Genomic DNA, 16,688 nt, shown 5'->3' with positions numbered 1-16,688 from the left:
ATATTCCTCGAGCACCTCATTTACTTCATGCTGCCTATCTTTATTGTAGATAAAAGTAGACTAAAGTTACTGACCCTCTCTATTTCCAATGCTCTAATAAGGACTGGCTTGTGGGCTCCAGTTTCCTCCTCCTAGGGTCAGTAATCAGCTCCTTGGTCTTACTGATATTGTGTGAGAGGTTGTGTTGTAGCACCACTCAACCAGATTTTCAACCTCCCTCCTGTTTGATCATTTGTCACCACCTTTGATTTGGCCAGCAACATTAGTCAGCAAGCTTAAATGTGGCACTTAGCCACACAGTCATAAGTGTAAAGGGAGTAAAGCAGAGGGCTAAGCACTCAGCCTTGTGGTGCACCAGTGCTGGTGGACATTGTGGAGGAGATGTTGTTGCCAATCCAAACTGACTGGGGTCTGCATGCTGGGAAATAGAGGATCCAGTTGCACAAGCAGGTATTGAGGCCAAGGTCTTTAAGCTTATTGCTTAGTTTCGAGAGGATGATAGTGTGGAATGCAGAGCTGTAGTCAATGAACAGCACCCTAATGTGTGCATCTTCATTGTCCGGATGTAAGTGCCTCCATTTCCTCTGGCAGCCCTTTCCAGGTACTCACTAACCTCTGTGTAACAAAGATGTCTCCTAGTGTCATATCCCAATGATTTAATAAACATTTGAAGTTACCCCTCTATGAGTGTCTCTTGAACTCCAAGGAATAAAGATTCAGCACGCTCATCCTCTCCCTGTGACACAGACTCTCTAGTCCAGATAGCATAAATAAATCTGTTTAAATTTAAATGTTTAAATCTACATAAATCTATTTTGCATGCACCATCTAAACAGTTTTTCTAACCACATCCTCATGATTGACTTGTGTAACAGTAACATGGTGGCCGTAATCCTAAACTTAATGTTATGGCCTTCTTCGCCACCTTGTTTACTTGCAGTGAACTGTGCACTTTGTACTTCTCAGCTCCCTCCGTTCACAACACTCCCCAGTGCCCGCCATTTACTGTACAGGTCCTACCCTGTTCACAACACTCCCCAGTGCCCGCCATTTACTGTACAGGTCCTACCCTGTTCACAACACTCCCCAGTGCCCGCCATTTACTGTACAGGTCCTACCCTGTTCACAACACTCCCCAGTGCCCGCCATTTACTGTACAGGTCCTACCCTGTTCACAACACTCCCCAGTGCCCGCCATTTACTGTACAGGTCCTACCCTGTTCACAACACTCCCCAGTGCCCGCCATTTACTGTACAGGTCCTACCCTGTTCACAACACTCCCCAGTGCCCGCCATTTACTGTACAGGTCCTACCCTGTTCACAACACTCCTCAGTGCCCGCCATTTATTGTACAGGTCCTACCCTGTTCACAACACTCCTCAGTGCCCGCCATTTACTGTACAGGTCCTACCCTGTTCACAACACTCCTCAGTGCCCGCCATTTACTGTACAGGTCCTACCCTGTTCACAACACTCCCCAGTGCCCGCCATTTACTGTACAGGTCCTACCCTGTTCACAACACTCCTCAGTGCCCGCCATTTACTGTACAGGTCCTACCCTGTTCACAACACTCCCCAGTGCCCGCCATTTACTGTACAGGTCCTACCCTGTTCACAACACTCCCCAGTGCCCGCCATTTACTGTACAGGTCCTACCCTGTTCACAACACTCCCCAGTGCCCGCCATTTACTGTACAGGTCCTACCCTGTTCACAACACTCCCCAGTGCCCGCCATTTACTGTACAGGTCCTACCCTGTTCACAACACTCCCCAGTGCCCGCCATTTACTGTACAGGTCCTACCCTGTTCACAACACTCCCCAGTGCCCGCCATTTACTGTACAGGTCCTACCCTGTTCACAACACTCCCCAGTGCCCGCCATTTACTGTACAGGTCCTACCCTGTTCACAACACTGCCCAGTGCCCACCATTTATTGTACAGGTCTTATCCCGGTTTGAATGCCAAAATGCATCAGCTTAGTCTTCTCAAAGTTGAAATCCATTTGCCATTCCTCAGCCCATCTTCCTAACTGATCAAGATCTCCTCGTGATTCATTGTAACCTGCTTTCCTAAGTTAGTATCATCGGCAAACTTATTAATCGTGTCATGTAGATTGTTATCCAAGTCATTGACATATATAATGAATAATGGAGGGCCCAACACTGACCCCTGAGGCATCCTACTAGTTACAAGCTCCAGTTGGAAAAGTGACCTGCATCTCCCTCTGTTTCCTATCATTGGACCAATTCTGAATCCACCTTGCAAGCAACTCCTGTATCCAATGCAACCTAACCTTCCAGATCAGCCTCCCATGGATGACCTTGTCAGAGGCTGAAATAAAGTCCATGTGTACAACATCCACTGCCATACCATCATCTATCCCTTAAGTTACCCTTTCGAAAAACTCCAAACGATTCATCAGGCATGAGCTTCCAAAACTCTGCTGACTGTTCCTGATCAGGCCTTCCCTATCTGAGTAATGGTAGATCTTTATCCCTCAGGTAATTTCCCTACAACTGAAGGCATGCTCACTGGCCTGTCCTTATGATCAATGATCAATGCAACCCTCCACCCTCTATCCTTCTGAAACTTTACCAGTGGCCAGCGATGAAGCAAATATCTCTACAAAGGCCTCTGTGATTTATTTCCTGCCTTCTCTGAAGTCCAGGGGGTGCACTTGGTCAGGCCCTGGGGAATTGTCAGGTGTTGGGGCTGGGAAAGATGTGTGTGGGTGGTGGATGGGAGAAGAGATTGGGTGTCTCAGGAGGAGCTGCTGAGCTCTGTCCTCTCTGATTGTTGAATCCTCCTTCAACCCCAGTGTTCAGTGTCCTGTGGAGAAGGGTTCCAGTCACGGCCAGTCTCCTGTATGTCCCAGCAAGGGGGCCAGCTGCCAGACTCGGCCTGTTCCTCACAGCCCAAGCCTGCTGCCATCCAGACCTGTATTCGGAATCACTGCCGTGTCTTCTCCTGGCACGTTGGTGCCTGGGGCCTGGTGAGTCCTCTGCTCTAGGATGGGTGGTGCTGATCTTGGGAAGGAAAGATGGATAATAACTTCTGCTGTGGGCCTCACCTTGGATCATCCCTCCTCACGATCTCTGGCGTTGTGGGAGGAGGGTGTTTTTGGATTCCGACGATTTTAATCCAAGGTTCATTCTGAAGTTGGGAAAGAGGCATCACAGTCATTTTATTAAGAGTTGACAGAACAAAGGGAAGTTGGAACAAAGAGTGACAGAGATATATCAAGTGAAGAAAAAGCTGAGATTAGAATGGCACCTAGCACAGAACAGCTGTTTTTATTCCACAGACATAAGGGAAATGCCATTCAAATTTATAGATAAGAATTAACCAATTGGGAAGCTATTATTCAAATACTGCAATAGCAGGTTAACCAATGAGAAAGCACTTACTCAAGTAATACGGAGCAAAGAGACATCCAGAGCTCTCCAGAATGATGCTTTGTATTTCCAGTCATGGAAATAAACTATTATATGCATAAAAGATCTACTTAGAATATATGTAGATAGTTAATTGTTAAACTCTAAAGAACAGTTGGATCTAACAGTGTTTTTCGGACAAAACAGGAGGATGGGTGCTTTGGGATGGGAATTGTTGCTGCAGGTCAGGTGTTTTTGTTTTTGGAGGGTTGTTGAGTTGTGGAATAAAAGGATGTTTGATGTAGGAGGACATGTTGCTGGACTGGTGGTGTGGTAAGGCTTGTTCTGGGAGGATGGTCACCCCAGGTGCAAGAGATGCTGACTGTAGCTGTGTGTCTCAGTGTGGAGTGGGCACTGTCCCCTTGATGTGATGGACAGCCGTTCCAGGTCCCCTTGGGGTAACCCATGTCTGTCACTGTCCCGCAGTGCTCCAAGAGCTGTGCATTGGGCCACAGGAAGCGACAGGTTATCTGCTATGACCAGGACAGGAACAACCAGGACCCGAGCAAGTGTGACCCCAGGATGTACCCACGCGAGACGGAAGTCTGCAACACCCAGCCCTGCTACCTGCCGCAAGGTGAGCTGTGTCCACAGCATGTCCCGTGTCCTCACATTCGCCACAGGCTCACCTCCATCATGGAAGAGCAAGCATCCCGCATCAGATGCACTGCCTGCACTCTTCATGTTCCTGTGAGCTCTGTGTGCAAGGGGTTGTGGTAAACTATGTATACCTGTCCGGACACGCCCCTCTGCTGACTGCTCCTGTGGCTCCTCCCACAGACCCCTGTATAAAGGCGATTGGGGCACTGCTCCTCCCTCAGTCTTCGACATGTCGTGCTCCCTTTTCGCTGTTAATAAAAGCCTATCATTCACTTCCAGTCTCCTAGAGTTATTGATGGTGCATCAGGGGTACATATCTGTCCTGAAGGTCACATACTCTCCTCCCTCTGCTGTTCACGTCCCTATGGTAACCTTCCTGACAATATCACTCCCCCCTCTGGTGTGTGGCTGATGAGTTTTGAGTTTTGGTCTATGATAGGGATAGTTAACTCTCACTTCCTACCTATCACAGAGAGGGAAATTGACCAGCCCTCTCTCACTCCATGTGGACCCAGTGCCATTCCAAGGCTGAGGAGCAGAGGGGCTGTAGCTGGGGAGATATTAAACAGAAACTGCATGCATGGCCTTGGACATTTACACGGCAACAGGCTGAGGCAGGTCTCCCCAGGAACCCCGCAAATCTCTGCCGCTGATTATCAGGTTAGTGACAGTGCTGCTTGTGGGATTCTGCTGTGCATATACTGTCGCCTATGTTACACCTCTGACAACACTGGCCATTATCTGCCAAGAGTTTCCTGCTGTCCTGGTGTTGAGAGAAGTGTGACAGTAAGCCAGATCGCTTCACCATCAACACATGATGGAGAGCCGAGGTTCAGTGACACCCCCCCCCCCCATACACATACGTACAGTGCCACACACACACTCTTTCCCACATGCATGCTTGGTTAAATTCTTTTTCATTTATTCCTTAAGTTGTTCCGAGTTTCCAAGATCCGACCGGATTTGATCCAGAGGAAGAGTTTGTGACCATTCCCCACATTGATTCCCTCTCGCCCTCTGGTAAGTAGTTCCTTCTGACCTCACTCCTTGTGTGAAACAGCTGGGGAAGAAAGAAACACTCCTGTGGGTGTATTGTTATCTGTGTGCTCGAAGTATATTTATTATCAAAGTATGTATACCTTATACAACCTTGAGATTCATCTCCTTACAGGCAGCCACGAAACAAAGGCACCCAAAAGCAAATCCCATACATCTGGAAAAAGATGTCTAACACCCAGTGTGCAATGAAAAAAAGCATCATGCAGACAGTAACCACGAGTGAATCGTGTTTCTGAAACAGAGAAAAACCTACAGCACAATACAGGGCCTTCGGCCCACAAAGTTGTGCTGAACATGTCCCTACCTTAGAAATTACTAGTCTTACCTCTATTTTACTAAGCTCCATGTACCTATCTAAAAGCCTCTTAAAAGACCCTATCATATCCGCCTCCACCACTGTTGCCAGCAGATCATTCCACGCACTCACCACTCTCTGAGTAAAAAAACTTACCCCTGACATCTCCTCTGTACCTACTCCCCTGCACCATAAAACTGTGTCCTCGTGACAACCATTTCAGCCCTGGGAAAAAGCCTCTGACTATCCACACTATCAATGCCTCTCATCATCTTGTACACCTCTATCAGGTCACCTCTCAACCTCCTTCACTCCAAGGAGAAAAGGTCAATTTCACTCAACCTGTTTTCATAAGGTGTGCTCCCCAGTCCAGGCAACATCCTTGTAAATCTTCTCTGCACCCTTTCTATGGCTTCCACATCCTTCCTGTGGTGAGGCTACCAGAACTGAGCACAGTACTCCAAGTGGGGTCTGACCAGGGCCCTATATAGCTGCAACATAATATGATAAGTTTTTATCTGCAATTTGAGAAGGATAAGAGCAGATCGGAGGTGTCAGTGTTGCAGTTGAACAAAGGAGACTATGGAGCCATGAGGGAGGAGCTGGCCAAAGTTAACTGGACGGATATCCTAGCAGAAAAGACAGTGGAACAGCAATGGCAGGTATTCTTGGGAATAATGCACAAGGTGCAAAATCAGTTCATCCCCCGGAGAAGGAAGGATTCAAAGGGGGGAAAGGGGCCACAGTGGTTGACAAAGGAAGTCAGAGATTGCATATCATTAAAAAAAAGGAAGTATGACAGAGCTAAGGTGAGTGGGAGGACAGATGATTGGGAAATTTTTAAGGAACAACAGAACTTAACTAAAAAGGCAATACGGGGAGAAAAAAATGAGGTATGAACACAAGCTAGCCAGGAATATAAAGGAGGATAGCAAAAGGTTTTTTAGGTATGTGAAGAGAAAGAAGATAGTTAAGAACAATGTTGGGCCCTTGAAGAATGAAATGGGTGAAATTGTTATGGGAAACAGAGAAATGGCAGAAGAATTTAATAAGTACTTTAGATCTGTCTTCACTAGGGAAAACACAAGCAATCTCCCAGATGTATGGATGGGCCAAGGACATAGGGTAACAGAGGAAATGAAACGATTGACATTAGGAGGGAAACGGTGATGAGTAGACTGATGGGACTGAAGGCTAACAAATCCCCAGGTCCAGATGGTCTGCATCCTAGGGTACTAAAGGAGGTGGGTCTGGAAATTGCAGATGCATTGGTAATCATTTTCCAATGTTCCTTAGATTCAGGATCAGTTCCTGAGGATTGGAGAATGGCTAATGTTATCCCACTTTTTAAGAAAGGAGGGAGGGAGAAAACAGAGAACTATCATCCTGTCAGCCTAACATCAGTAGTGGGGAAGATGCTAGAGTCCATTATTAAAGATGAAATAGTGGCATATCTAGATAGCAGTGATAGGATTGGGCCGAGCTAGCATGGATTTACCAAGGGTAAATCATGCTTGACTACTCTATTGGAGTTTTTCGAGGATGTAACCAGGAAGTTAGACAAGGGAGATCCAGTGGATGTAGTGTACCTTGATTTTCAGAAGGCATTTGATAAGGTCCCACATAGGAGATTGGTGGATAAAATCAGAGCTCATGACATTGGGGGGAAGATACTGACATGGATAGAAAACTGGTTGGCAGATAGAAAGCAAAGGGTAGCGGTGAATGGGTGTTTCTCGGAATGGCAGGTGGTGACTAGTGGGGTGCCACAGGGCTTGGTATTGGGACCACAGCTGTTTACGATTTACATCAACGATTTAGATGAAGGCATTGAGAATAACATCAGCAAGTTTGCTGATGATACTAAACTGGGTGGCAGTGTGACATGTGATGAGGATGTTAGGAGAATTCATGGTGACTTGGATAGGCTGGGTGAGTGGGCAGATACTTGGCAGATGACGTTTAATGTGAATAAGTGTGAGGTTATCCACTTTGGGAGTAAGAACAGGAAGGCAGATTATTATCTGAACAGTGTAGAGTTAGGTAAGGGAGAAATACAAAGAGATCTAGGAGTCCTTGTTCATCAGTCACTGAAGGTGAGTAAGCAAGTGCAGCAGGCAGTGAAGAAGGCTAATGGAATGTTGGCCTTTATTACAAAGGGAATTGAGTACAAGAGCAAGGAAATCCTTTTGCATTTGTACAGGACCCTGGTGAGACCACACCTGGAGTATTGTGTACAGTTTTGGTCTCCAGGGTTAAGGAAGGACATCCTGGCTGTAGAGGAAGTGCAGCGTAGATTCACAAGGTTAAATCCTGGGATGTCCGGACTGTCTTACGCAGAGAGGTTAGAGAGACTGGGCTTGTACACGCTGGAATTAAGGAGATTGAGAGGGGATCTGATTGCAACATATAAGATTATTAAGGGATTGGACAAGATAGAGGCAGGAAATATGTTCCAGATGCTGGGAGAGTCCAGTACCAGAGGGCATGGTTTGAGAATAAGGGGTAGTTCATTTAGGACAGAGTTAAGGAAAAACTTCTTCTCCCAGAGAGTTGTGGGGGTCTGGAATGCACTGCCTCGGAAGGCAGTGGAGGCCAATTCTCTGGATGCTTTCAAGAAGGAGCTAGATAGGTATCTTATGGATAGGGGAATCAAGGGATGTGGGGACAAGGCAGGAACCGGGTATTGATAGTAGATGATCAGCCATGATCTCAGAATGGCGGTGCAGGCTCGAAGGGCCGAACAGTCTACTTCTGCACCTATTGTCTATTATCTATTGTCTATAACATTACCTCTCGGCTCCTAAATTCAATTCCACGATGGATGAAGGCCAATACACCATATGCCTTCTTAACCACAGAGTCAACCTGCGCAGCTGAGTTGAGCGTCCTATTGACTCAGACCCGAAGATCCCTCTTTTTTTAAAAACTTTTTTTATTGAGTTTTCAAATGATTACAGAAAGAAAAAAATATATGCCCTTCCCCCCTCCCCTTAGCCCCTCCCCCCTAACATCCCTATAGAAAAAAAGAAAAAGAAAAAAAAAGAGAGAGTGCCTCCACAGAGTTCGTAATATCTTTAGTATATTTATTTATTTCTTTCCCCAAATAACCAATTATTTTTTCTTCAGAGCACCTATATATTTAATCCTGTCTTTTGTAAATAAGGGCACCAAATTTTCAAAAATGTTTCATATTTATCTCTTAAATTATAAGTAATTTTTTCAAGTGGAATACAGCTGGAAATTTCATTCTTCCAACGATCTATACTTAAGTATGAATCCGATTTCCAAGTAACTGCAATAGCCTTTTTGGCTACTGCCAGTGCAATTTTTGTGAATTCTTTCTGATATTTATTCAATTTGGGTTTCGATTTTATCCCTTCAATATCGCCTAATAAAAATAATATTGGATTATGTGGAAGTTGTGTTCCAATAACTTGTTCCAATAAAACTCTTAATTTAAATTGTCCAAAAAGGTTGAATTTTAGAACAAGACCAAGTAGAATGTAAAAAAGTATTGATTTCTTGGTTACATCGGAAACACTGATCGGATAAATTTGGATTTAATTTATTTATTTTCTGTGGTGTAATATATAATTAATGTAAAAAATTATATTGCACTAATCTTAACCGGACATTTATTGTATTTGTCATACTATCAAGACATAGTCTTGACCAATTTGCTTCTTCAATTTTAATATTCAAGTCATTTTCCCATTTTTGTCTTGACTTATGGATTCCTTGTTTAATTGCCTGTTTTTGAATCAAGTTATACATACAAGAAATAATTTTTTTAGTTTTTCCTTTTTGAATTAAAGTTTCTATTTCATTAGATTTCGGCAATAACATTGTTTGACCTAATTTTTCTCGTAAATAAGCCCTTAATTGGAAGTAACAAAAAAAAGTGTTGTTTGATACTTTATATTTATTCTTTAATTGATCAAATGACATTAATATACCTCCTTCAAAACAAACTCATATATATCTAATCCCTTTTTGAAACCAATTATATAAAAGTTGATTATCCATTGTAAAAGGAATGTCTATTTTGAATTAAAGATCTCTTTGCTAATAAAGATTTCTTTGTCTCATCATCAACATTTATCTTATTCCATAAGTCAATCAAATGTTTTAATATAGGAGATTCTTTCTTTTCCCGTATCCATTTAGATTCCCATTTATATATAAAATCTTCTGGTGTATTTTCTCCTATTTTATCTAGCTCTATTCTAATCCATGCCGGTCTATCTTTCTCAAAAAAAGATGCAATAAATCTAAGTTGATTTGTTTTATAATAATTCTTAAAATTTGGAAGTTGTAACCCTCCTAGATCAAATTTCCATGTCAATTTTTCCAACGATATTCTTGACATCTTACCTTTCCAAAGAAACTTCCTCACATACTTATTTAACTCTTGAAAAAACTTCTGGGGTAGTTGTATTGGTAGTGATTGGAATAAGTATTGTAGTCTAGGGAATATATTCATTTTTACGGTATTTACTCTACCTACTAATGTTATTGGTAATATCATCCATTTATCAAGATCTTCTTGAATTTTTTTCAATAATGTTAAGTAATTTAATTTATATAAGTTCTTTATATCATTATCAACTCTTATACCTAAATATTTTATACCGTTTGTTGGCCATCTAAATTGAGTTATTAATCGACATTGACTATAATCTCCTTTAGTAAGAGGTAAAATTTCACTTTTATCCCAATTTATTTTGTAACCTGATATTTTCCCATATTCTTCTAATCTAGAGGATAATTTACGCAACGAGTGCAATGGGTTTGTTAAATAAAGCAGAACATCATCAGCAAATAAGTTAATCTTGTATTCCTCCTGGTTAACTCTGAAACCCTTAATATCTGGGTCCATTCTAATTAATTCAGCTAATGGTTCTATCGCCAACACAAGTAAAGCAGGTGATAATGGACAACCTTGCCTAGTTGACCTTGTTAACTGAAATGGTGTTGAAATTTGACCATTTGTCACTACTTTAGCTTTGGGATTAGTATTTAAGGTTTTAATCCATTTTATAAAAGATACTCCTACCCCATATTTTTCCAATACCTTAAATAAAAAATCCCATTCCAATCTATCAAATGCTTTTTCTGCATCTAAAGCAACTGCCACACTCATTTCCTCCCTCTTTTGAGCCAAATGAATTATACTAAATAACCGAGTTACATTATCTGCTGATTGTCTATTTTTAATAAATCCTGTTTGATCCATATGTATTAATTTTGGTAAGTATTTAGATAATCTGTTAGATAAAATTTTTGCTATTATTTTATAATCAGTGTTCAACAAAGAAATAGGTCTATATGATATTGGCTTTAAAAGATCTCTATTTTTGGCAATACTATTAAAATAGCTGTCGAAAAAGATTCTGGAAGTTTATGCGTTCTTTCCGCTTGATGTGTTAACTCCATAAAAGGAGGAATTAATAAATCTTTAAACTTTTTATAAAATTCAGGCGGAAAACCATCTTCTCCTGGAGATTTATTACTTTGAAATGATCCTAGAGCTTCTTCGACCTCTTTTAATGTAAAAGGCATATCTAATCCCTTCTGTTCTTCCGTATTCAATTTTGGAAGCGTTATTCGTGATAAAAACCTTTCTGTCTTGACATTATCATTTTGTGATTCTGATTTATACAATTCAGAATAAAAATTCTTGAAAGTTTCATTAATTTCTAAAGGTTTATAAGTAATTTTATTTACTCTTGTTCGAATTGCATTTATCATTTTAGAAGTCTGGTCTGTTTTTAACTGCCATGCAAGGACCTTATGTGATCTTTCACCTAGTTCATAATATCTTTGTTTAGTTCTCATAATTGCTTTTTCTGTTCGATTTGTCTGAAGTGTATTATATTGTAACTTCTTGTTAATAAGTTGTCTTCGTTTTTCTTCTGTCATATATCTTTGAGATTCTTTTTCTAATTTTGTAATCTCTTTTTCCAATTGATCTATTTCTATCATATATTCCTTCTTAATTTTAGAAGTATAACTTATTATCTGACCTCTCAAATATGCCTTCATTGCTTCCCACAATATAAATTTATCATCAACTGAATGTGAATTTGTATCTAAAAAGAACTGAATCTGCTTTTTCATAAAATCACAAAAATCTTGACGTTTTAGTAGAATTGAATTAAATCTCCATCTATAAATTGATTCCTCTTTATCTATCATTATCATTGTCATTGTCAAAGGAGAATGATCTGACAATATTCTCGCTTTATATTCCATATTTTTCACTCTGACTTGAATATTCATTGATAATAGGAAAAAATCTATCCTTGAATATGTTTTATGTCTATTTGAATAAAATGAATAATCTCTTTCTTTTGGGTTAATTCTTCTCCATATATCAATCAAATTTAAATCTTTCATCAATGATAGAGTTAATTTTGCTACTTTTGATTTTGTGACAACCTTTGTTGATCTGTCTAAAACTGGATCTAGACAAAAGTTAAAATCTCCACCTATTAATATTTTGTCATGTGCATTAGCCAAATTCAAAAAGACCTCTTGTATAAATTTTACATCATTTTCATTTGGTGCATAAATATTCATAAGAATCCATAGTTCTGAAAAAATTTGACAATGTATATATATATATACATATCTCCCCACCAAATCAATTAATATGTTTTGTATTTTAATTGGTAAATTTTTATTAGCCAAAATTGCAACTCCTCTCACCTTTGAATTAAATGAAGCTGCAATAACATTTCCAACCCAGTCTCTTTTTAATTTCTGATGTTCTATTTCTGTTAAGTGTGTTTCTTGTAAAAAAGCTATATCTATTTTCACTTTTTTAATGTATGTTAAGATTCTTTTTCTTTTCACCGGTCCATTAAGCCCATTAAAATTAAAAATTAAAAAATTCAGTAAATTAGTCATTATTTTTAATTGTGTTACTCCAATCTATAATAATACCTAATCTCTATGTGTAGTTAGTGAATAATTGGGAGTTTTTGTGCGAACTCCTCCGCTTCTCGATAATCGGTAAAAAATCTTCTTTTTCCATCCTCCAAAAAAATTATCAGTGTTGCTGGGTGACGCATTATAAATTTATAACCCTTTTCCCATAAAACTTTTTTTGCCGGGTTAAATTCCTTCTTTCTCTTCAAAAGGTTATAACTTATATCAGGATAGAAAAGAACTGCTTTCCCTTCTATCATCAATGGCCCGTTTCTCTTTTTGGTACATTGGGCAGCCACCTTCAGGATCTTTTCTTTATCTTGGTATCTTCAGCATTTTATCAAAATTGATCGTGGATTTTGATCAGCTTGAGGTCTTGACCTTAAGGCTCTATGAACCCTTTCAATTTCAATTAGAGTTTCTCCTTCCATTTCCAATTTTTCAGGGATCCATTTTTGAAAAAAATTTATTGGATCTTCTCCTTCTATATCTTCCTTAAGTCCAACAATTTTAATATTGTTTCGTCTACTAAAATTTTCAAGCTTATCCATTTTTTCCAACAATTGTTTTCTTTCTGATGTCCAGGCAGTAATATCATCTTCCATTTTATTCATTCTTTCAACCATGTCTTCCGTTGTAGCTTCCAAATCTATAATTCTCTTCTCCATTTTTTCCTGTCTTTTTGTCATTTTATCAAACATAATCTCCATATTTATCATTTTTTAATTACTTTTAATGCGTTTAATTTTTCTAATTTACGCATTATTTGCATCAAAGTCTTTTCTATATTTCCAGAAAAACTTTTACCTCCATCTTCGTCTGATTTTTCCAGAGAATCTGAATCTCCCTCAGATTCACTTTCACTTTCGGTTTCAGTCGTAACTGGGATTTGTAGTTCTGGTTGCTCTCGTTTATGCATGCTCCTTCCTTCACGTTTGCGCAGTTCTCGTTGGTCTTTTTCTTTAGAAATGGTCGATGTTGCCGCAGTTTCCTGTTCTGTATCGCCGGAGGTGAAATGTACCTGAGCCCGCGGTTCTTTGGCAGAAGTGGGCCTTGATTCTGTTCCAACTTGTGTTGTCTTCACGGTAGTAGTTTTCTTCATCTTTTGTTTGTGAGGCATAACTTGAAACAGTCCGGAGTAGTTTATAAGTAACTTTTAGAAAGTATTGACTAACTTTTCTTCACTTAAACATTAATTTACTGATTTTTTACGGGAGAGCTGGGTTCCCGCGTCTCGATCCTACGTCATCGCATGACGTCCCCCTACCCCAAGATCCCTCTGATCCTCCACACTGCCAAGAGTCTTACCATTAATACTATATTCTGTCATCATACTTGATTTACCAAAATGAACCACTTCACACTTATCTGGGTTGAACTCCATCTGCCACTTCTCAGCCCAGTTTTGCATCCTATCAATATCCTGCTGTAAACTCTGACAGCCCTCCACATTATCCACAACATCTCCAACCTTTGTGTCATCAGCAAACTTACTAACCCATCGTTCCACTTCCTCATCCAGCTCATTTATAAAAATCACGAAGGGTAAGGATCCCAGAACTGATCCCTGAGGCACACCACTAGTAACTGACCTCCATGCAGAATTTGACCCATCTACAACCACTCTTTGTCTTCTGTGGGCAAGCCAGTTCTGGATCCATAAAGCAATGTCCCCTTGGATCCCATGCCTCCTTACTTTCTCAGTAAGCCTTGCATGGGGTACCTTATCAAATGCCTTGTTGAAATCCATATACACTACATCTACTGCTCTTCCTTCATCAATGTGTTTAGTCACATCCTCAACAAATTCAATCAGGCTCGTAAGGCACAACCTGCCCTTTGCAAAGCCATGCTGACTACTCTTAAACATATTATACCTCTTCAAATGTTCATAAATTCTGCCTCTCAGGATTTTCTCCATCAACTTGCCAACCACTGAGGTAAGACTCACTGGTCTGTAATTTCCTGGGCTATCTCTACTCCCTTTCTTGAAAGGAACAACATCCGCAACCCTCCAATCCTCCGGAACCTCTCTTATCCCCATGATGATGCAAAGATCATCGCCAGAGGCTTAGCAAACTTCTCCCTTGCCTCCCACAGTAGTCTGGGGTACATTTTGTCTGGTCCTGGCAACTTATCCAACTTGATGCTTTCCAAAAGCTCCAGCACATCCTCTTTCTTAATATCTACATGATCAAGCTTTTCAGTCTGCTGCAAGTCATCACTACAATCACTAAGATCCTTTTCCATAGTGAATACTGAAGTATTCATTAAGAACCTCTGCTATTTCTTCTGGTTCCATACACACTTTCCCAATGTCACACTTGATAGGTCCTATTCTTTCACGTCTTATCCTCCTGCTCTTCACATACTTGTAGAATGCCTTGGGGTTTTCCTTAATTCTGCCTGCCAAGGCCTTCTCATGGCCCCTTCTGGCTCTCCTAATTTCCTTCTTAAGTTCCTTCCTAGTAGCCTTATAATCTTCTAGATCTCTAACATTACCTAGCTCTCTGAACCTTTTGTAAGCTTTTCTTTTCTTCTTGTCTAGATTTACTACAGCCTTTGTACACCACGGTTCCTGTACCCTACCATAACTTCCTGAGAACATCTGTTTCCAATATAAGCTTTCAATTTAAACCATGGAACCATAGAACACTACAGCACAGTACAGGCCCTTCAGCCCTCCATGTTGTGCCGACCCATATAATCCTTAAAAAAAAAGTACTAAACCCACACTACCCCATAACCCTCTATTTTTCTTTCATCCATGTGCCTGTCCAAGAGGCTCTTAAATACCCCTAATGTTTTAGCCTCCACCACCATCCCTGGCAAGTCATTCTAGGCACTCACAACCCTTTGTGTAAAAAACTTACCCCTGATGTCTCCCCTAAACTTCCTTCCTTTAATTTTGTACATATGGCCTCTGGTGTTTGCTATTGGTGCCCTGGGAAACAGGTACTGACTATCCACCCTATCTATGCCTCTCATAATCTTGTAGACCTCTATCAAGTCTCCTCTCATTCTTCTACGCTCCAAAGAGAAAAATCCCAGCTCTGCTAACCTTGCTTCATATGACTTGTTCTCCAAACCAGGCAACATCCTGGTAAATCTCCCTGCACCCTCTCCATAGCTTCCACATCCTTCCTATAATGAGGTGACCAAAAATGAACACAATACTCTTAAGTGTGGTCTCACCAGAGATTTGTAGAATTGCAACATGACCTCTCTACTCTTGAACTCAATCCCCCTGTTAATGAAGCCTAGCATCCCATAGGCCTTCTTAACTATCCTATCAACCTGCACAGCGACTTTGAGGGATGTATGGATTTGAACCCCAGGGTCCCTTTGTTCATCCACACTCTTAAGTAACTGACTATTAATCCTGTACTCAGTCCTTCCAAAATGTATCACCTCACATTTATCTGGATTGAACTCCATCTGCCATTTTTCTGCCCAACTCTGCAGCCTGTCTATATCCTCTTGTAACCTTTGACAACCTGCAGCTCCATTCACAACTCCTCCAATCTTCATGTCATCCGCAAACTTACTCACCCATCCTTCCGCCTCTATATCCAGGTCATTTATAAATATCACAAATAGCAGGGGTCCCAGGACAGATCCCTGCAGCACTCCACTAGTCACCGACCTCCAGGCAGAATACCTTCCTTCCACAATTACCCTTTGCTTTCTTCCTTTAAGCCAATTTTTTATCCAAACAGCCAAGGTTCCACTTATCCCATGCCTCATGACTTTCTGGATGAGTTTCTCGCGAGGGACCTTGTCAAATGCCTTGCTAAAGTCCATGTAGACCACATCCACTGCCCTACCCTCATCAATTTCTTTTGTTACCTCTTCAAAAAACTCAATCAGGCTCGTGAGGCATGATCTTCCCTTCACAAAGCTATGTTGACTATCCATGAGTAGACTGTACTTCTCCAAATGCTCGTAGATCCTATCCTTAAGAATCCTTCCCAGTAGTTTGCAGGTCACTGACGTAAGACTCACTGGTCTATAGTTCCCAGGTTTCTCCCTATTATCTTTTTTAAACAAGGGAACTACATTTGCCATTCTCCAGTCCTCTGGCACTTCCCCTGTAGCCAAAGAGGATTCAAAGATCATAACTAATGCTCCAGCGATCTCTTCTCTCAATTCTCACAACAACCTAGGGTGTATCATATCCGGCCCTGGGGATTTATCAATCTTGATGTTCTTAAGAAGATCCAGCACCTCTTCTTCCATAATCTCCACATTGGCCTGCTCTATTTCAACCTCACCCTGATCAAGATCCTTTTCACTTGTGAATACTGAAGCAAAGTATTCATTTAGGACCTCCCCAACCTCCTCCGCCTCCAGGCACACGT

At 40.9% G+C, this 16,688-nt stretch overlaps 1 protein-coding gene across 9 annotated transcripts in view; it reads left to right on the top strand.

Moving 5' to 3' along the window:
• Positions 1-16,688, top strand: part of paplna (papilin a, proteoglycan-like sulfated glycoprotein) — a 420,656-nt gene that overhangs the window by 326,441 nt on the left and 77,527 nt on the right. For 8 of the 9 annotated variants that reach the window (XM_073040502.1, XM_073040506.1, XM_073040505.1 and 5 more), the window contains 3 exons: positions 2,822-2,995; positions 3,864-4,014; positions 4,971-5,057. In XM_073040502.1, the coding sequence (XP_072896603.1) occupies positions 2,822-2,995; positions 3,864-4,014; positions 4,971-5,057 (412 nt within the window). The remainder of the gene's footprint in view (positions 1-2,821; positions 2,996-3,863; positions 4,015-4,970; positions 5,058-16,688) is intronic. The other variant, XM_073040509.1, reaches the window with a different exon arrangement.

The sequence above is a fragment of the Hemitrygon akajei genome, chromosome 3 (genome assembly GCF_048418815.1).
Source record: "Hemitrygon akajei chromosome 3, sHemAka1.3, whole genome shotgun sequence".
NCBI lineage: Eukaryota > Metazoa > Chordata > Chondrichthyes > Myliobatiformes > Dasyatidae > Hemitrygon > Hemitrygon akajei.
Note: the sequence above shows the minus strand (reverse complement) of the source record. Positions and strands in the feature narration are given on the sequence as shown.